At 41.2% G+C, this 22127-nt stretch overlaps 1 protein-coding gene across 3 annotated transcripts in view; it reads left to right on the plus strand.

The window, feature by feature from the left end:
• The first annotated feature begins 4574 nt into the window (after window positions 1–4574).
• Window positions 4575–22127, plus strand: part of LDAH (lipid droplet associated hydrolase) — a 78565-nt gene continuing 61012 nt past the window's right edge. For all 3 annotated transcript variants that reach the window (XM_024552498.3, XM_024552499.4, XM_045189619.2), the window contains exons 1-3: window positions 4575–4712; window positions 9530–9685; window positions 17565–17708. In XM_024552498.3, coding sequence (XP_024408266.1) covers window positions 9532–9685; window positions 17565–17708 — 298 coding nt within the window. In that variant the 5' untranslated portion in view covers window positions 4575–4712; window positions 9530–9531. The remainder of the gene's footprint in view (window positions 4713–9529; window positions 9686–17564; window positions 17709–22127) is intronic.

Here is a 22127-nt window from a genome sequence, read left to right on the forward strand (position 1 = left end):
TTTGACCAAAGAGTTGGCATCAAACAAATCTTGACTATGACCATAAATGTGTCATAAAGTAAAGGAAGCACACAAGTACAAATTACTATAATTTAACTAGCAAAATTTATCTCAAGTTCCATAAAATGTACTTATTATTTGTTCAAAAGATGTTGCTATATCATATTTAGGTATACATGATATATTATATAATATAGTATATAAAGGTACATATAAAGGAATATAGAATACATATACAAATATATTTATTCAATACATGCAGTGTCAATTTTGCTAACTTATGCTACACTAACAAACAACCCCAAAATCTCAGCAGTTTACACAACAAAGATTCATTTCTTGCTCCCACTGCGTGTCCTTCAGTGGTTGGTTCCTCCTCTACTCCACATCTTCTCCATTCTGGGACCCTGGACAAAGGAACAACCCCAATCTGGGACGTACTGCTCTTTGGGTAGAGAGAAAGGAGGAATGACACAATTCCACCATGGTGGATCCCACCATGGACCAACTGTTAACACTTCACTGTCAAAAACGAGCCACATGGTCAAGCTTGATATCAATAGGGCACAACATCCCTCAGTAGGAAGGGAAGAAAATTATTAGAAATAACTTTATCACTTGAGAAACTTCCTGAAAACATTTATCCAAACAATAGATCATTCAATTATCTTCTTCACAGGGCAATAGATCTCTCGACTGGGCAAATTGCTTGCCTATTACCAAGTGACTTTCCTCATCAGCACATCAGAAACATGGGATATACGCAGAGCAAAAGAGAAAAACTCATAGCTGGAAAATTTCTATTTACAAATGAGACTCGAGTTTGGGAAAAATGCCAAGAAAAGAAGAAGGGAAGAATCATAAATTAAAAAGCATTCAATAAAGAATTTAAAGAGAAAAACATGTAAAACTATTCTGTAAATCCAAGGACTGCTTCTTGCAAAAACCCACTTTAAAATATATAAACATAAACCTTTGGGTCATCTGATTAAATGTGGGAAGTGCGAGATCCCACAGAAGTACAAAGTTGGGGAGAATGGAATAACCACAAACACAGAGGAAACTGAGAGATTCATAAGCAACTACTTTACTCAACTCAAAACAAATAAATTTGACAAACTGAATTAAGAGAATGATTTTTAGGAAAATATAAATTATTGATAATTCTAATACTACTTATATTGCTCCAGAGCATAGAAAATAAAAAAGAGGTTAAACTTCTAGCTAATATTCTTCACTTGCTGCAAAACAGAAATGGCCAAAGCTTTTCTTTAGTTGGTACATTAGTTGCCTATTGCTGCTACAATAAATCACCATAAATTTAGTGACTTAAAACAGCACAGATTTATTATCTTAAATCTCTGGAGGTCAGAACTTCAAAACCAACTTCACTGAGCTAAAGTTACGGTGGCAGGCCTGTGTTCCTTCTGGAAGATCTAGGTAAGAATCCACTTCCTTCCTTTTTCCAGCAATGGACGGGCTGGCTGCCTGCATTCCTTGGTCTGTGGCCCCTTCCTCCCACTTCAAACCACACCATAGCCTGCCCCTCTCTCTCTCCCTCTCTCCCCCCGCCCCGCCCTCTCTCTGACTATGACTGTTGCTTCCACCATCATATTTTTTCTCTCCCTCTGCTTCTATTGTCACATTACGGTCTCTTACTCCGGCCTCCTGCTTTCCTCTTATGTGGACTACATTGTGATTACATTGGGCCCACCTGAATAGTCCAAGATAATCTTCCCAACTTAAGATCCTCACCACATCATAATCACATCTGCAACGTCCTTTCTGTCATGTAATGTAGCATATTCACAGGTTCCAGGGACTCAGACATGGGAGGCCATTATTCAGTCTATAGGAGCTGGATAGGTGGAGGATATGAAAAGACTTTGATTTATGAAAAGTTCCATTCTTATTTCACTGGGGAATATACAGACTCCACTAAGAAAATAAGGAATGAAATGTAAAATTACCGTAGCGGTATAAATAGCTCACAAAAACCTTGTTGAACAGAGCAGTTTCTAAGGAATCCAACAAAACGGGAACATCCTGTCCTCTAGAGGAATAGTCATCTGTACCTAGTCCCAGTCTCTATTTTGTTTTTAATTTACAGAGACAGTTGAACAACATCTCCCATATTTTTCTTATCTGTACCCTGCCCTACCACTAAAAGCTTCTTTCATGGTATGGTTTCATCGAGGGGGACTAATGGATTATATTGATAGATTAAAACAAAACATTTGGAAATACAATTACATTATATATGGTGAATGACCTTGAAAGTCTTAAAATAAAAATACTTTTTTTCTTATTTTTTGTTCTTTTTTCCTCCTGTTCCTTTTTACATAATCTTCAATTTACATATCCTAATTCAAAGGATGTCCAAAACAGTCGTTTGAACTTTCTGTGTAATGGACTGGTATGGGAGGTGGGAGGATATTTTACTAACAAGTGCAGGTCCTTCGGACATAACATAACATCCACCAGAAATACTCTTTCCTCTCATAAACATCTGAGCTTTACCCGTCTCTCTGTCTCACTCTCACTGCTACTGTGGGCCTTCCACCTCTTCCGCAAAGTGGCCCCAACTCCTCTCTTACCTCCATTAAATGGTCCCCAACAATTGCGGCGGTTTCTAAGAATTGTCTTCAACAGCCCCTGCAGAGTTATCTGGGCCATATCAGAAATGCAAGCACTTTTCTTCTCTTCCTCCTCAATGGTGTTGCCCATGAAGTGGTACAAGGCTCTGACGCTACCTCCACCGCAACGTCCTCCCTATACACACGACACGTGCTTAACGGCCCCCTGAAATCATCTCACGTCCAGGGCACCCTGCTCGAGGCTTCTCTGCTCATCGAGAGGCAGGTTTCCTTGGTACTATACTTTGTTGCAGTGGTTCCTAAGGAGCACTGCCTTAGCACTCCAACGTCTCTCATAGATTTGAGGGGAAATGACTTCTTCCAGCTTCTTAGGACATGGGCCCATAGGAATTGGGCAAAAAGAGGACCATTTATCTGAGACTATCATCCTGAACTCTGTCCTCAAGCTTCTTTTCCCCTTCTAGGCCTATGTTAAATATTTAGCACAAAACTCGGCACATAGTAAATGTTCGAAACTCTCTCTCCATCTGGTCATCTACATTCCTTAGAGTTCCATAAATAGCCTATTCTACATAAACCTCTACCTATATCTTGAAGCTTTCTTCCCATACATTGTCTTACCATTGTCTTTCTGAAGTTACATAATCAGAAAACCCACATTGCATCTTTCTGTGGACACTGATAGATAAATGAAATGTGGAGTCAGCCCCTGAATGCTTTTATAATGAGTCTCCAGAAGCCCCAGAAATAGGACAGCCTCTGACCAACAGCCAGTGAGAAACAGTGCTGGACCCCAGTTACATGACTGAGCTTAGCAGTGGATTCTCCTGCCTCATTGGAACGTTCAGATGTCTGCATCCGGACCAACCAACTGGGCTACAACCGTGAAAGACTATAAGCTACATTCTTCCAGCTAGGCTGAACCCCCTGGGTTACTTTTTCAGGCACTGGCTTATGTAATGAAATCAGAGACATAAATCACTTGAGAGAATGCATCACAAATGCATATGCAAGGATTGAAAGAAACGCTGTACTTGAGAATAACACTCACCCCAATTTTAGCACACACGGAACTGTGCATTAGTAATGAGGCACAGCACCTTGAACAAATATATCATGCGGTGTAATCACTCATTTATTTTGTGTATTTGTCTGTTTCCAGACTCTATGGCCACATATTAATTTTGACATCAATGGGTAGCTGTGAGGACTAAAATTGAGTTAAATCATGAAAAGCTCTTAGGAAAGCTAAGTAGCTGAGTAGCTTTTTCTAAACTCATTGTGTTATCTATCATATTTAGAAAGTAAAACTGAAAAGGGGGGAGGTGATGAAGAAGAGGACCAGTCTACTTCTTCCAAAAACTGGTTAGATGGTGGTTCGTATCACTGAGACGCTGAATAGAAAAGGAACAAGTCCTCTTCCCTAGGTGCAGGTGAGAGTCACTGATGACTTGCTGGTCTACTTGTCCACTGTCCCCCCTAGCTATAAAACTACGTCACACTCACCATCGCATTTTTGTACAGATATATACGGATGCCCCAGTTCACAAGACGAATATGACCTTTATCTTCATGGAGTCTGGGTGCGGCATGTTCCAACTACCTCATAATAGGCATCTTCAGCATTTTGCTTCAGTGTGAAGTAGCACAGGCTGGCTATATTCATGCTAACGAAGTCAACTGAGAATCAACTTTCCAGTGTTTGTGAGGAAGGGAAGAGATACAACCAGTACAGGAGGAAGAGAAAAACGAGAAGAAAAAAAGAGGAAGAAATGGAGAAAACGGGAAGGGAAGCCGGAAGCAGATCATGGATGACTGAAATCAGAGAGGGTTGCCATTCAAATGAAAGGGGAGAGAAAGTTCCAACAACGCTACACCCCTCCCAGGGATCTCGCTGTGTGTGGACCACAGGCGTCGAGCCAAGGTCAAGAACCTCCCAGCCCGCCGCCAGCCGCGCGTCGGGGAGGCGCCGGTTCCCCGTCGAGGTTCGCGTCGCGGAGCTGTGACGTCAGAGGGCCAGAGACTTCCGGACCCGTTGACGCTTTGGCAGGGAGGTCATGGTAGAGTCCGCTGCCTTCTAGACGAGCAAGCGAGCTTCTGCCTGCCGCTCTCTGGGTGAGTTTGCAAGGGGGAGGACGGCGGGGCAGGCGTGCGGGTGCCGGAGCCCTCGCTTCCTCTGGCTCTGCGCGGAGCCCCCGCTGTCCTGGGGCAGACGGCCCGCTGGGGCGAAAGTAACCAAGTAACAGTGCTGCGACCACTCGGGGGTCCGGAGCCACTTTGTCGGGCCGGCCCTTGGGCTGCTGGCCCAGCGATTGCTCCTCCAGCGAAAGACAAATTATATATATATATATATATATATATATATATATATATATATATATATAATTTCACAGGTATGCGGAATCTAATGAACAAAATAAACTAAGAGACAATATAGGAACAGATTCATAGATTGACAATCGAATAGAGAACTGACTGACAGCTGTCAGAGGGGAGGCATTAAAGAAAAAAACTCAGACAACTGTATGGTTAAATATTAACTGTATGGTGATTACCAGTAGGAAGCGGCAGAGGCGAGGGGGGGAATAGAGAAGAAGAGGGCAAAGGGGGATAATGGTGAGGGAAAGAAACTTGACTTTGGGTGTTGAACAAACAATATAGTATACAGATGATGTATTAGAGAATTGTACACTTGAAACCTGTATAATTTTATTAACCAATGTCACCCCAATAAATTCAATAAAAATAAGTAAATAAAGAATAGGAGCCCAGAATATGGTTACTATAAGCAGTATACAGAGATCTCTTGCATACCAATAAGAAGAATATAAATAACCCACTTGGAACCCAGACAAAGGATATGAATTAATAATTCACAGAAAAGAAAGTCCAAAAGGCTAGCAAACATGTAAAGGTGTTCAAATAGACTGGTAGTCAGAGAAATACAAGTTAAAGAATGAGAGTGTACACCCCAACACTACAAGAATTAAAAATAACGGTAGTACTTATTGATGGTAGGATTGTAGGGAAAGATAGCTTGCTAGATTGCTGGAGGAAATGTGATTCTTAGAGTGTGCCAAGCAATCTGGCTACGCCTATTAAAATTCAACCCAGTAATTCCACACTTGGGAATCTGGCCTTCAGAAACAAAAAGTATTATATGTGGATATATGTAAGAACATGGGGATTTAAGAGTATGCCAGGAACAGTCCCTGACACCAGACAGGGAGATGGCCCTATGAATTATGGTGTATCCACATTATACAGCCGTTCAGAATAGTGACTTAGAGTTATAGTATTTGACTTGGCAGGATTTTCATGTACTATTAAGTATAGAAACAAATGCATAGACGTGTGTGTAATATGCTCCTGTTTCTCAAACACTGACAATTCATTTATTAAGATGTGTATAAATGCTTATGTATATGTGTGATTATAGAAAAATATGGAAGACTATACTGAGTTAATAACATAGGTTTAGAGGTGATATGCATGGAGGTGGGGAAAGGTAGAGATGACACACAAAAGATAAAAAATAACCATTTAAAATTCTAGCATATTATATCTAATTTATCCATTTAAGTGAAATTTTTTTTTAACAAAGAACATGACACCTGGCTTCAAATGCTGCTCTACCACATTCCGTGTAAATTTTTGGAATATTTGTCCTAGTTCTCTGAAATACACCATTGATATCTTGACAGGAATTGCAGCTGATACATTCTTTCAGAATCTCAGCCACCACCCACGGGAGTAGGGCCAGCCCTTTTCATGACTCTCTCCTTCCTACCAGTCTTGATGTAGCTTCTCCTATAAATCCTTGGTTGGGAGACGTCTGTTCAGTTAGTCTTCAGGTGGTTATCCAGGCAGATTGGTCCGTGTGTTAGCTGTAATTCCAGTTTGGTCCTGGGAGAAAGTAAGTGTGACATCCCTATACTCAGTCACCATCTTGGATCCTTTGCTTGTGTCTCTTGGCGTTGTTTTTTAACTTTAGCAATTCTAATGGTTTTATAATGGTATTTTTTTGTTATTTTAATTTGTATTTCCCCATTGATTCATGGTGTTAAGCATCTTCTTAGCTGCTTATTAGTAATATATATATATCTCCTTTTTCAAGTACATATTCAGAACTTTCTCTGATTTAAAAAATTAGGCTGCCTTTTTTATTTAGTTGTAAGAATTCTTTATATATTCCATATACGACCTTTTGTCGTGATTATGTATTTTCTGATGTAACATGTTCTCCTTTCCAGTGTCCTAGATGTTTCGCTTGTTTGAAGAGCAAATGTTTTCAGTTTCGAAGTCCAGTATGTCATTTTTATTTGTTATTTTTGTGAGTCTCTGTCCTATCTAAAAACCTTTTGCCTAATCTAAAGTTACAAATAGTTCCTCACATATTTAGCCATAAAAATGTTATAGTTTTGGCGTCTACGTTCATATCTGTGATAGATTTGGGTTAATTTTTCTGCATGGTAGGAAGTAAGGATAATTGTTCATTATTTTCTTATAGTATGATGTTTTTCAGGTGATATATGCTGAAAACTTTTGAATTGCATTTAACATCCATCCAAAATAAATTGGCGTGTATATATGGAAATGTATATGGATATGCATATATCCAATATGTATGTGGATCTGGTTTTGAACCATCTTTTCCCTTTCTTTGATCTTTATGTCTGTCATTTCACCAGTGCCACACTGTCATGGTTACTTTGGTTTTATGGTAAGTCTTGAAGTCACGTAGTGCTAATCTGCCGAGTTTTTTTGTTTTTAAAAATTACTTTCACTATTCTAACTGATTTTCATAGCCACATGTAACAGGCTTCTCTATTCATATAAAAAGTCCTTCCAGACTCCGTATCCATGTTGCATTGAATCTATACATCAATTTTTGGAAGGTGAGCCCCAGAATGATATTCAGTCTTCCAGCCCATAAACATGGTACAGCTCACTCCATTATTCATGTCTTTCTCATTTCTCTCATCAGTGTTCTATAATTTTTAGTGAAGAATGTTACACAGCTTTTGATAAATTTATTCCTAAATATTTATGGGTTTTGGCCTATTATAACTGTACTTTTCTGTGTTAATCTTCCCATTGTTTGCTGCCATTACATAAATATAAAATTGTTTATATTAACTTTTTACCCCACAGTCTTACTAAATTAGCTATAGTATATGTTTTGTAGATTTCTTAGAATTTTCTGCATGAACATTTGCCTACAGGTGGAGTCAGCTATATTTCTTCCTGCTTCATCTTTATGATTTTTTTACTTGTGATTGCCTTATTTCAACAGCTGGGACTTCCGATATCATGCTGACTAGAAAGGGTGAAGGTGGACTGCCTGCCTTTTCCCCAAATGTATAGGGAGGTCATTCAGTATTTTATCATTAAGAATAATGTAATCTAAAAGTGTTTCATAGATGCTCTTTGTCAGTTTTTGTTGGTGGTGCTTCACATCCCCCAACATGTTTTCTTCACATCCCCTTTTCTGCGGCCTTCTGGGTATATGATCAAGGTCATTGCTGTAGCAAGAGTGGCTTGATTCCTCTGGGACACTTGAAAGGCTAGCGGCTGCCTTCCAGAATTGCCCAGCTTACTGACCGGGAATAACCATTTATATGCTGTGTTCCAGCCTCATTGGTTGCAGTTGCCCTGGGGGCCCTAACAGCTTCCACCTGGGATATACTTACCTGTGAACTAAGCAGGGTGCTAGTGGCTTCCCAGAAGGTCTTAGTTTTCAGAGAAGGGAAAGAATTTAAAGTGGAGATTTATGGTTAGTATTGAATGTGGAAAACTAACAATATGCGCCAGAATCACCCAGCACAAGTTGCTTGAACTCTTCGGGCTCAGGTCTTCCATCTGAAAAATGAGGAAAATAAAAGTACCATCAACTTAAAATGGTAGTGAGGATTAAATATGTCCAAAATGTTAAGCACTTGGCAAAAAGTTAGCTCTGAATGAATGTTGGTTTTCGTTATTTTGTTGGTGGTAAATCCCAGTTCCTCAAAAGTGGGGCTTCAGGGATTGAAGTAGCAGAATATTATTTTCAAGAAGCAGAATGGATTGCAAAAGCCAGAAGAAGAAGGAGCAGGTTGCAAATCCAGCAGAGCTGCAGATTGGCTCCCCAAGTCAGCGAGCCCATGGGACTGGGAGCCACACACACCCTTCCAGCCAGCCCCACTTCCACATATTAGGGGTCTCATTCCAGGTGGGCTCCCAGGACAGAGTGGCTGCGTAGCAAGAGGCCAGAGATGCAGAGGCAGGCGGAGGCCAGGCAGATTCCGAGGGACCCCGGATGCGGGCATTAGCCTCCAGCGGGACTGCAAGGGGCCTAAGCTCATTTTTTAAAAATGGACCTGTCTTGTGACGCAGCAATTCCCCTTCTGGTCATTTATGTGAAGAAACCCGAAACACTAATTTGAAAGAATACATGCACCCCTGTGTTCATAGCAGCACTATTTACTGAATACAATTGCCAAGATTTGGAAGCAGCTCAAGTCCATTAGTAGCTGAGTGGATAAAAAAGCTGTGGTGCATTTACACAAAAGAATACTATTCAGTCATTAAAAAGAAGGAACTCTTATCCTTGGCGACAGCATGGATGGGCCTGGAGGACATTATGCTAAGTGAAGTAAGCCAGTCAGGGAAAGACAAGTACCGTGTGATCTCACTCCTATGTGGATCCTACTCCTCGGTAGTGTTATTTCACCAAGGACTGGCCTCCCTGTTTCTTCCTAGTCTTGTGGTTTGTTTTAGTTGTTGTTTTGCAATCTGGTAATGAATAGCTGAATGGTCACCCATCTCCCATATCTCCACGGGGCATTCCTTCTAAGGGTGTTGAAACTTGCCGTTTTTATTCTTGAATATTGTCCTTGGCTCACGTTTTACATTTTAATGACTCTTGATACTGTTTTTCTGCCCTTATTTAGAAATGGACTCCGAAATCAAGGAAGAAATTCCTGTGCATGAGGAATTCATTTTATGTTGTGGAGTTGAAACCCAGGTCCTAAAATGTGGGCCCTGGACTGACCTCTTCAATGACCCAAGTGCCAACAGGCCTAAGCTGCTGATTTTCATTATTACTGGTGAGTTCAGAAGTCTGGATGGGGAGTTATACGCGTCCTTACAACTATTTCTGATTTCCTAGAGAACTTGGTAAATATGAAAAGCCTTATGGAAGGAAAAACACCACTCAGACCATTGATAACAACCACCCTTGGTCGTTGGGTGGCTGGGCTTTTTTTCTTCTATGCATTTTTATATATTATTTATATGTGTATGTATGTATATACACATATATCAATTGTAAGTATACCATATATATAATTTTGTAATTTTTTTAATTTTTACAATTTTTAGAATAGTTATAACTTGGTCAAATTTTTTTCAAAGTTTTCTAAATAACTTCTTTGTCTCATTTCAGATGATTGTAAGTAGAATGTTTACTTATTCTGGGATTTGGCAGCTGGGTCATTTGTGACTTTTGCTGGATCATTGTTAATAGAATGTCAGGGGTAGATGCTTGATTGTGGGTATTCATAGCACTTTCTGAGTTGTGAGTAAATTGAATATATATATCAGCCTTAAAGATTAAAAGTGGAACTGTAAATATGTATTATAGCATATTATATTGTATTGCATTATACTGTATCACTCATAGCTAAGTCTGTGGGCTATTATTATTACATTCTTTCCTTGTATGTTTTTGTTTGTTTCCTCTGGATTAATGATTGTCTCTTTCATTTGCTTAGTTGTCTATGTTTTTTATCACTAATTTATCCTAAAACTATGCCCTAGAAGTAAAAAAAATATTTTCAATGCCCTTGAATGACCTGTCAGTTTTTGGTTTTTTCTCGGCGCCCTATCTCCTAGAACTCCGTGGTCTTTGGCCCCCTCTGGACCGATGGCTCTCCCAGGCTGTGGCACAGGCCACAGGGGGCTTCATCCACTTTTCTCTGGGTTGGAGTCCCTGTTTCCTGGCTCCCCTATCTTCTCTCTTGGTTTATTCCCTTATTTTGGGTGGAGCATATCCCCAGTAGCTTCCTGAGAAGAGGTGCATGGGGAGTAATCTTTTAAATATTCAGCATGTCAGAAAATGTCTTAATTTTTAGGTTGGAGATAATGTTTCCTTAAAACTTGAAGGGCATTTTTATTGTTTTCCAGGATTCGGAGCTGCTTTTGAGAAGTCTTGATATCATTCTGATTTTTGATCTTTTGTATGTGAAGCTCCCCCATCCAAAAAAAATTTTGGATCTTTTCTTTGTTCTAAAATCCTGAAATTTTTCAGTAAAAGACCTTAATATGAATTTTTTTCTCATACATTGCATTTGGGTTTTGGTGGACCCGTTAAACTAGAAATTCATGTACTTTCATTCTAAGAGTTCCAGTCTCTCTTTGTTATAGTCTGCTATTCTGTGGGTACCTTCTCATTTTCTTTGGCTTCTTGCATTTGTTAGAGTTTTTCTGTGTTACTTTTTCTGTTTGCATTAGTGTTTGTTTTTTTTCTAGATGTTTGGTGATCCTTGACTGCCCTTTCATTTTTAAGAGAAAGGCACAAAAAAATGGAAAGGAGCTGTGTTTAAAGGCAGGGCTTGTCAGCAGATGTGCCCAAGGTGACCCACCATCCTGGTCCGACGGGCTTTCCAGGCAGGACATGTGACTTTGGTACTAAAACCACAATAGTCCTGGACAAAACAAGATAGTTGGTCATCCTCGGTAATCCTCAGCTTGGGGTGACTGCGTAGGGACCCAGCAGTTCATTGGAAAATTTCTAGCTTTCAGTATCTGTAGCTGCTTCTTGGATTGTTCGGTCTCCCCAGGAAGAAAGCTCCCAGGATCCTGGCTGAGGAGTGGGGGAAGCCTGTGAGCTACCGCTGGTGCTGAACAGGGAAAAGAGGTTAAGAGTCTCGGGGTTTAGTAACACTTAACCTAATGTCTTCGCAGCCCAGTGCGTCTGCTCTCAGCTGGGCTGAGAGTCCTGATCCCATGGTCCCAACTCTCTCCTCAGTTTCACCTCTTCCAGAAATAAATGTCCAGTCTTCTGCCACAATGTAACAGTCTTGTGGGGGAAGCAGATCTGTTGGTATCTACTAGAATTAAAGATGCATAGGCTCTGCCAATAGTGATGGAGAGTTTGAAATTGTAGGCATGACAAGTGCTATCTGATGGAGCAGAGATTTGGAGGCCATTGCCAAATATAGGAGTGAGAAAATAAGTAGAAACATCATCCTGGACTGGAGAAGGGATTTCCTCCTGAGGCCAGAATGAAGGAGCTAAAGTTGTTTGCTGAAATGGAGCAGGGTAAAGGGAGTCTTCGGAGTAGTTCTGCCTCCTAACCTCTGTGTTTTCTGTTAATTAAGAGTCGAGGTGATGTGCTGACGTGAAGGATGGCAGAGGGTGGATTGGGGCTTTGAGGAAAGTGGTCAGCATTGAGAATAGCAGAGATGCAAGATGAAAGGAATTATCGACCAAAAACAAGTATAGATTTTTGAGCAGTGCTGTGATCGAATAGCAGGTGTATCAGGAGCAAAGTCTAAAAGGGACGAAGTTAGGCTGAAGAGCCATCTGAGTTAGGATGCTCTGAATGGTCGCCATTTCCAGGCAATGAAAAGATCGAGGCCTGTGGTTCCTGCACTTGGTGTCAGGACCAGCAGTATCATCTACATACTTGTTAGAAATACCCATTGTCGGGGCCCCATCCCAACCCTTCTGAACCTGGGGCTGGGGCAATCTGTGTTTAACCAGCCTGACAGGGGACTGATAGGCACACCCCTGGTCTAGGGTGTGGCTTGAGGAATTATTTGATTTATGGGACGAAGGTGTTGGCTTAGTCAGTCCACCCAAATTTTGAAATCACCTTGGAATGGCAAGCAAAACTGTCAGCTAAGAGTCAAGGTTTTCAGGGAGTCCATGAGGGTGACTAAAAAGTTGAGAGGTGGCAGTAGATGGCTTCAGTCTTAGAGTAGGAGGGGTTGTTATAATAAGATGAATGAGTAGAAGAGCAGACAGCTCACTCTGCTTCCCACTCAGGGGTGTTCCTCCCTCACTCATTTTTACTAGGTGCTAGGAGCACTGTGTTGCAAGTCTTTGCTCTCCCTGAGGTGCGTGAAGAGTTAGAGAACAGTGAGGTCTCCACTGCAGGGGCTGGAAAGGAAGAGGGTCCCTCAGAGGGGACAGCCATGTTTAGGATTCGGAGAAAGGGAAGCTTAAAACACTTGTTTTATACTGTCATTATTTGATAGTGACATTTTGGGGTCACATTTAGTGTCCTAGTGTTCTTTTGTATTTGCCCTTCAATTTGCCCTTGGCCCTTTTCCTTGGCATTCATGGGAGCTACAGGCTCGTACTGCTCATTAGGTTGTGGGATTCAGACTTTTTTTTTGTTTTAATTTTGCAGCCTAGTCTATTGTACTGTGGGGAAAGTAAGGATGACAGTGTTTCAAGGATTATCAAACCACTGTTGACATATGTTTAATCCATCTCTGCTGGGCCGGCATACTTTTCATTTCAAATCTCTTTGCTTTTGCAGCTAGCAAAATTAATTCATCACTTTTAAATTAGTAATGGTAATGAGGAGTGATTGAAATCCACAGATTGAAGAACTTTTAGTTTAGGTTCTTCTTTTCCAGTGAACCTTTGTTGTAGAATTTCTGTTAAGTAGCAATATCCTTGGGCTTTCTTTAAGTAGTGAAATGCGCAGAGGACGGTGATTTGAGAACTCACTGTAGAACGTGTTGGATCATTAAAATTCTCAGGTGGTCGTATGGGGATAATAGAACCATGTGACATGGCTTGTCTTGTGAGTACACTGATTGGAGATGGAGCAGCAGCCTCCAAGGACAAGCCCACAATCTGTCCGTGTGACAACCTTCTGCATAGATGCTATGCCACGTTAACTTGATAGGTGGAAGTTTTGGCCCCTGCAAGGTTAATGGGAAGGCATTAAGTGTACAATTACATTGTTGAACAGTTACGAGTTTATTGACAGTTGAGATCCAGAGACGATCCCTGCAGCCTCTGTGTGGTTTCCTAGCCAGGAAGTTTTGTTCATGGTTCACAAAGGGTAACATAAGCCATAACACTTACGTGACGAAGTATGCCGTGACCGTTCAACGTTTTGCATTACATTGCCCTTCTGTTGTCAGTGGGATCTCCCTGTTACTGGCCATGTGGGCTCTCTGTTTCTTCAAGAGCCAAGCTCGTATTGGTTAAGGACCTTCGCACCTATTCTCCCATCCTAGTTTGCTTTTCTCTCAGATCCTTACAGGGTTGATTTCTTCTCACTTTTGGGTCTTAGCTAAACGCCATCTTCTCAAACATTCTTTTCGGGCTACCCTAATCTCTTCCCTTCTCTATCATGTGATCCTGTTTACATTCTTGAATTATCTTATTTACTTATTTAGTTATGTGTATATATTCTCCCATTAGAATATAAATTACAGAGAGGCCCTTCTCTGTCTCGCGCTTAACACACTGATGTCCACATAGTAAGTGGTCAATAAGTAATTGCTAACTAAAGGAATATGCAAAAGAATCTGTAGTACTGACTAGAATAAATGAACGTGGAGAGTTGGCGTTGTCATTTGCTTGATGATGATAAAGTAGTGAATCAGAAAGTTTAAAGGATTTGTTTAAGATCTTGTAGTTATTAAGGGAAAGAACTCAGGGTTTTTTTTAATTTTAATCTTTATTGTATTTTTTTCCATTGCCATTTAGTCCACTTATATTGCCTCTCCCCAGCAATCACCACACTATTGTCCATGTTCATGAGTCCTTTTTCCTTTTTTGCTCAGTCGCTCCACCCCCTAACCTCCCCCCGCCCTTAGCTGTCAGCCTGCTCTCCACCTATGAGTCTGTCCCCATTTTCCTTGTTAGTTCAGTTTGCTCACTAGATTCCACATATGAGTGAGATCATATGGTATTTGTCTTTCTCTGACTAGCTTACTTCACTTAGCATAATGCTCTCCAGGTCCATTCAGACTGTCATGAAGTATAGAATTTTCTTTCTTTTTCACCCAGATGTAAAGAGAAAAAAAAAGTTTTCCAGCAGCTCCCGTCATTGCACCGATTGCATCTAAATTACGTAGTTGTGATCTTTGGATTCCCCTCAGTGTTCAAGCACTTTTGCCATGCTGTATACTTTAAACTTACAGAATGTTACATGTCAAATTTATTCAGTAAGTTTCTTAAATATAGTAATTCTAGTAACAATAGCTGCCATTTATTCAGCACCTACTGTGTGCCCAGTATTGAGCAAGCGGCTGTCTGTGTGTTATCCCTGACGATAGTGTAGCTACTTCACAGAGCTGCTGTGAGATCAACTAACAGGGCACGCAGATGATCCTAGGCCAGGGAATTTATGTTCTTTTAAGTTCAGCGTGAATGCTTTCTTTTATATGTTCTTTCAGTAATCAAACGTGTATTGAGCACATATTATCTGCATGACCTTGGGCAAGCTACTTAACCTCTCTCTATTTCAGTTTCTTCATCCATAAAATGGAACTAATAGTGCCACCTCATGGGAAGAGTTAGTAGATGTAAAACACTTACATACTGCCTGTCATGTAATGAGTTATAAGCACTTAAAAATATTGACTGTTATTACTTTCTGGCCCTGTGAAAAAAACTACAGAGCTTTACTGAGAAACATAAAACATTTGAATATGAGGCATAACACATTCTGAGGTTATACTCAATCATGTAAAAAAAAAAAACCCAAGTCTTTCTAAAGTAATGTAAATTGAGATGAAATTTCAGTCTGAATTCCAAAGAGATTTTTAAAAATTGAAACTGGTGAAAATCATTCCGAAGTTTATGAGACCAACCTAGACTATTTAGGAAAAAATAAATAAAGAGAAGTGATTTGCCCTACCAGTTAAAAACACAGTGTAGTAATTGAGACAGTATGGTGCTGGCAGAAGAGAAAAGGAAAAAAATAAGTGGAATTATTTGGAATCAGAATTAGCAAACTAATGTAAGAATTCAGTATTGGATCAGAAGACATTTAAATCAATGCAGAAAGAATGGATTACATAATAATGGACTTGGGACACTTGGCTAATTGCTTGGAAAGAAATTGGATTGCTACTTTGTAATTTACACTCAAGAATATTCCACACTTATTAAAGATTTAAATATAAAACATGAGACAATGAAACAATGTCATCCACATCCACCACGGGTGGAACAGCCCCCATCCCGACACACCCTCCTCCCTTCTTCCTCCTCCAGCTGCACAGTGGCCAGTCAGCTGAGCAAAGAGCTTGTGATCGCATCCCGAGGAAGCTTTCACCTATTTAACAAAGATGACACCTGCACCATCCCAATAAAGTATCTGGAACTAGTGTCATTAGGTCAGAATGCGAGAGAAGCAAAGTAACAATGTGGATGATAAGGCTGTCATATATCACCAACGTGGCTAGACAGTGATGACAAGTATGAGTAGCTAACATTTACACAGCGCTTATGTACGGCTTCAGATACTTAGTTCTCTCATGAGGTAGTATGATTTTTATCCTCACTTTATGGACAAGGAAACCAAGGCCCAGAGAGGTTAAATAACTTGCCAAAGGTCAAAGAGTAGGTGACAAAGCCAGGATTCCACCCCAGGCAGTCTGGCTCCAGAGTCTATGCCCTAATCCACTTTGCTACTTTACATATCTAAGAAACTAAAAGATATGGACAACAAAGAAGAAATCCGCGTGGCAAAACCATGTCCTGTGAGTGCAAAGAGGAGAAAACCTAATGGGATAAAGAACAGATAAATTGATTGGAGAAATAGATATTGATGGAAATGAACTAGTATCTGTGAAGACATACAGATGATGATCCTGACATGAAAACCCCATTTCACTGTCTTTTCCCCCTACAGATATATCAGATTGACTCTTTTAAAAAGATTATTCATAACCCTGGCCAGGTGGCTCAGCTGGTTGGAGGTTATATCCAAAAGGTTGTACCAAAAGGTTGCAGGTTACATCCCTGGTCAGGGCACATACCTAGGTTGTGGGTTTGATCTCTGGTCAGGGTTCATGCAACGCAATGAGTCAATGTTTCTCTCTCTAAAATCAATAAACTTATCCTCAGGTGAGGATTAAAAAATAATAAAAATAAATGAAAAGATTATGTATCAGTTCTTTCTCTGTAGCAAACCCATGTCAAAAATACCTCTTTACATACACAGAAAAATCCGCTTGTATTACTTGCTGGTCTTTTCCCCAAAAGATCAAACTAAACATCTGTTTACAATATAAATACTTGTGACAAGTGACAAGGAAACACTTAGTCTCCTCCTTAAAATTCTCTTTGTGGACGATCCTTCACTCATTTGTTGTCGTGTGGCGTGGCCACTGTGCGTAGTCCGGTCTTGAAGGGACTTACAAGTCGTGGTGATTTCAGACCAGCCGGGTGACCATGGGGAGCCACTGGAAGGTAGTCAAGCAGGGTCCTGCTCTGGTTGGATTGGAGGTTTGAAGGTACCTCTCTGGGTACTCTGAAGAATGGACTTCAGAGGGAGGAGATGAAGACCTGTTTAGAAGGCTGTTCGGGAGACCCAGTGGGAAGTGATAATAAGAATGGAGAGAGGTGGACAGAGTTGAAATGTGTTTTGGATGCAGAGTTGACAGGACTTATTGGTGAACTGGTGGGTGAACTGGATGTGGAAAATAAGGAGGAGCCAAGAATGACTCCTGGTGTTAGGACTTGAGGTTTATGACTGGCGGTTCCATTTATTAAGTTGAGGAACTGGGAGGGAGGATTTATTTGAAACAGTTGGAGAACAAAGCAGGAGCAGAAATTTTCTAAGCGATCATTCCCAGACTTAAGTTATAAAGGATATTAAATATGAGGTACATGTGTAAATGTTACTAGATTTATTAAGGAGAAATAAAACCTTCTCCTGTCTGCACATCATCTTATATGAGTTGATTGCTTTGGTTAATCTAAGGTCTGTGCTTCTTTTCTTAGGTAACCCAGGTTTTTGTACCTTTTATGTGCCATTTACAAAGGCTTTATACTCTGCAATCAACAGACGCTTTCCAGTTTGGGTTATCAGTCATGCCGGGCAAGTTGTGGCCCCCAAAGACAAGAAGATTCTCGCAACCCCGGATGGTATGTCTTTATAAACATCTGCTTTCCTTTATAGTGAGTGAGTGTCCATGTTTCTAGAAAGCCCGCTAAGGTTAAAAGTTGCATGACACCAGTGGGAACTTCTGTTTGTGGCATTAGGCCCAGGATGCCACATTTTGGTGATTTTAGGGTTTTTAGAGTCATTTTCATTCTTCTACAAGTAATTTTTTATAAAATTTTGAGCAGATTAAATGATTTGTCTAGGATTTCCCTTGTCTATTTACCAACTAGTAATCAACTATATATTTATTGATCATGCACTGTATCTCCAGGGTTGTCCTGGAAGGAACGTGGAAAAAATTATTATAAACCATGGTCCTTAGCCATGGATCTTCTTCTCAGGAAGCCCTCGGTCTCACTTCTAGAGAATGATTAAGTGATAAACAGCCCTGCAGATCATGGGGGCACTTACGGAGTAAATAAAGAAGAGAGCAGGCATGGGTTTCAGAAGACTTTGTAGAGCAGGGACCTCCATGGGCGGGGGTGGCCTAGTTCTTTATTGGGTCATTTGCCAGTAGCTGTGACATACAGCTGGCTGTGTGTTTGGGAATGGATGCCTCCTTAATCAAAAGCTTCATGTCGGGCACTTACACTAGACTAGGTGAGGTGATGGATGCATTAATTAACTTGATTGTGGCCATCATGTCACAGTGTACATGTTTATTAAATCATTGCATTGTCCACCTTTGAAAACAATCACGTGTTCAACCTAAATACACACACTGTTTATTTGTCTATCATACTTCAGTAAAGCTGGGGAAAAAAATAATCGTACTAAGTGGACAATGGGCACACGAGGATTTATTATACTTTTCTTTGAACTTTTGTGTATGTTGGAATGTTCCTGCTATTGAAAAAAAAGCTTTGAAGAAAAAAGAATTATAGAATCTTAGACTTAAAAGTGTCTACACCAAATCCCACCTTGAGCCCTTATTTTTCAAGGAAGGAAAATAAGGCCATATACAGAGACATATGATCTGTGCCAGCAAGTGTGGCCAAACCTTGGCAAGAAGCCAGCTTTTAACATTTGGTCCGGTGAGTGCTCCAGTGCAGTGGGTAGGCGCCCTCAGCGGGCCAGCGCAGAGCGCTAACCAGGTTTTCAGGGTTAGGTCTCTGTGAGCTAGTTCTTGGACTAGACCTGCCAGGGTCACAGGTTGTACCCTAGTCTGTGACCCTTTTCCTGCTGTGACTCATCAGGGGCAGGGTGGATGGAGCGTGGGCGAAACAATGCAACTCACTGCAGACACCTGCGTCGACACCGCAAAGCGCCTTTCAGGGTACCTCTCTCCCTGTTTGCGGGCGGGCGTGCGTGTGTGCGTCCCTGTAGCAGTGCGGCTCACTCCAGAGACTTATACTTGCTTAAAGACTAGGGTATATTTGAAAAGTAAGTCCGTATTGATTACCTAACAGCGACCAGTTTTGACAGCAGTAGTGACATGAAACTGAATGTTCAGTTATTGGCTGGATTAAAAACATCTATTTCAACAACCATCGTATTGAAATGTGACTGCAAGTGAATAACATGTACAGCAAGTACTTGCTTTTCTACGAAATATTTTAAGATTCAATTTTTATTGTCTTAAGTTACTTTTTCATGTATGACCAAAGAAAGTCTTAAGTTCAATAAAGCAAACATTTGAGCAGAATGTGAATAGCAACTTTGAAAATTGAAAATGGACTCTTGAAGGGTAACCCTGGATTAGGGATTCTCAGAGTTGGGCAAGGGGCCGAGTCCCTGGGAGGTGATTTATTACAATGCCCATTACTGGATGCTGCCCCCTGAGGTGTGGATTCGGTTGATGTGGGGGCAAGACCTGAGAACTTGCATCCCGAACACGTTCCCAGGTACCGTGGATGCTGCCGGTCCGGGGCCACGTGTTCAGAACCGCTGCCATAGGCCTTCACCAGGAAACACCCGTGAGGAATTCCAGTGGAAAGTGCCTGTTGTGTGCCTGGGATTCTGGGAAATGCCTTAAATTCTAGTTTTCCATTGACATCTTGTTATTTATAACTTTATTTTGAGTAAGCTTATGGCTTAGGCTGCCTGTGTGCTATGGAGTTAATACTTGGTAATTAGAGCCTGGGTCCTTTGCTACTTAATGAGGACAGTGCCACCTAGAGGCATTAGCCCACAGGGCCACCACAGGGCCAAAGGAAGGCTGTGGTTTCCAGAGGGGGTGAAAGGGCAATCGTCCTCATCAAGGGTTTATTGAGAACCTACCAGGTTATTCTGTGGAGAGCAGCAGAGGTCTACAAAGAAATAGGATTGCTGCCTTCTATTCACTTCCCACCTGCGTTCCGAGCAGCTCAGAAGTTCTGAGAAGGGCAGGCCGGGGTCCGAGCCTCTCTAGCACCCCCCTTCCCCCAAAACAGTTCTCCTTTCATCTGTTTTACGTATTGGAGGTTATGCGTGCAGGCGCATGCTATGGTGGATGGCTGTGGATAGGCAGGACAGACGCACTATTCATCATCCGAGATTATTATTCTAAAGTAGAGGTTTTCTGACGCGCAAAGTATGGTGTGAAAAATATGTAATCATTGAAAGGACATAAGCTATAACCACACATCAAGTGTTAAAAGTATGTTTTGCTTCATATTAGCACATGTTAAAATTATGAACAGTTGGAAATAATATTCTCATTGCACCACATTATCAGTCATAAATTGAGTATAATTGGGAGAACAGATGTTCACCAATGTCAGAAGGGGGTGATTCCAAAAAAAAGCGTGAAAAGAAAATTTGAGGAATTAGAAGTATAAACTCTTTCTGGCTTTGATTTACGGTACAGTCAGCTTCCTTGATGGCAGATTCATTATCAACTATTTTAAGTCATTTGTTCAAAAAGTATAATGTAAAAGCTGGAAATCATAGTGGTTTAGTTTCAGCTGATAAAACATTATCTAAAAACATTACACAGTCTTTCAACTAGTGATGAATTTGGGTCATGTTTATCCAAAGAAACACAAAACCACCCCCATTCCAGTACCCCAAAAATAACCGAAAGAAAGGGAGAAAACCCGGTAGAGCTTTCTCTCTTGTCAGGACTGTGATTGGCAGAAGAAGAAGGACGTAAAATGGAATGATTAGCTGAGCCCAAGGCTAGGGCAATCAGAGCATCCAGTCTCAGGGCTCACAGTCACCAGAAATAAACAAGGAGGTCTCCAAGTAAGTGGGAAGAGTCTGGAAAACAAGGGCAGAGCAAGGAAAGAAGTTAAAATCAAGCCAGTCGTTAGTCTCAGGGAAGCCGGGAGCACAGGAGGGCTAGGGAGAGTAGCACTGCCCTGTGAAGTCCTGGGAGGCAGACCAGACCATGGCCCCTCCCTCCACGGCCTCTCCCTTCAGGACCCTTCCGTGTCTTCTCACTGCTCATACAGTAGGGTCCAGACTCCTTGGTCATGCTCAGTGTCCTCCTCGATGTAGTCTCCGCCTTCCTTTCTACCTTACTTGTTCCACCTCTCCCTGAAACCACAGGCAGCCATGAACATCACGGCTGTGTCCACAATTACACCTCACACTTTCGTGCCTTTTGCCAGGTCTCTGGCATTCTGTTCTCCTTGCTGAATCCGTCCACCTCTGGCTCACTCCCTCAGCCCCACCCCAATGTGTTCCCCATTGAAAGTCTCAGCCAGATCCCTGGTTTTAGATGAGTGGAAGGTATAATTTGATTACCCTGGTTTTCACCATCTGTTTGGAGAGTAATAATTTAAAAATATTCTATAAGACGTGTGTAGCATTTACAGAGTTTTTTGTTTGTTTTTTAAATAAGGTAGCAGTTTTAAGTAGAGTGCCCGCCCACATCCCCTCACTGTGTGACAGTGTACCTGGAAGGCTAGCAGTCACACCAGTGATGAGATGCGGGGCGCTTACAAAAGATTTCAGGAGCTGGGCACAGCTGAGGCCGAACCATGAGAGAGCACCTGCAGGTCAGCCGGTGAACTCGAGACAGTTGTGAAGGGCAGACCTTGGGACCGGTGCACTGAGTGAGCGTAAAGAACTGGGGACAGTTCTCACCCCTGCTTCACCGGTGTTTGGCGTGAGCTTAGAGTCCCCTGGAGCTTGGGTGTTCCAGTGGGAGGAATGACGAAGTGAGTGGAGGGCTCCCCTGTAACATCCGTGTAAGGTAGCTGGGAACAGCACATCAAAGCACTCAATTTATATTTTTTCTTTTAGTTTTTTTAAACTATAGGGACTTACGAACAATTACATGACAGTTCGAGATTCTGTTATTCACTACTCTTTTGACAGTTAGTACTTTGCCAGAATTACATATTTTTGTTAATTAAATAAGTGAAATAAAGCAATACAGAAAAAGTTCCATATTTTTGTATCCTACCTCCAGTTCCACTATAACAAATTTAGAGTAAATTTCATGTCTCTTTTTATATTTGTAGTTATATGCA

Source organism: Desmodus rotundus, chromosome 5, assembly GCF_022682495.2.
Source record: "Desmodus rotundus isolate HL8 chromosome 5, HLdesRot8A.1, whole genome shotgun sequence".
In the NCBI taxonomy this organism is placed as follows: Eukaryota; Metazoa; Chordata; class Mammalia; order Chiroptera; family Phyllostomidae; genus Desmodus; species Desmodus rotundus.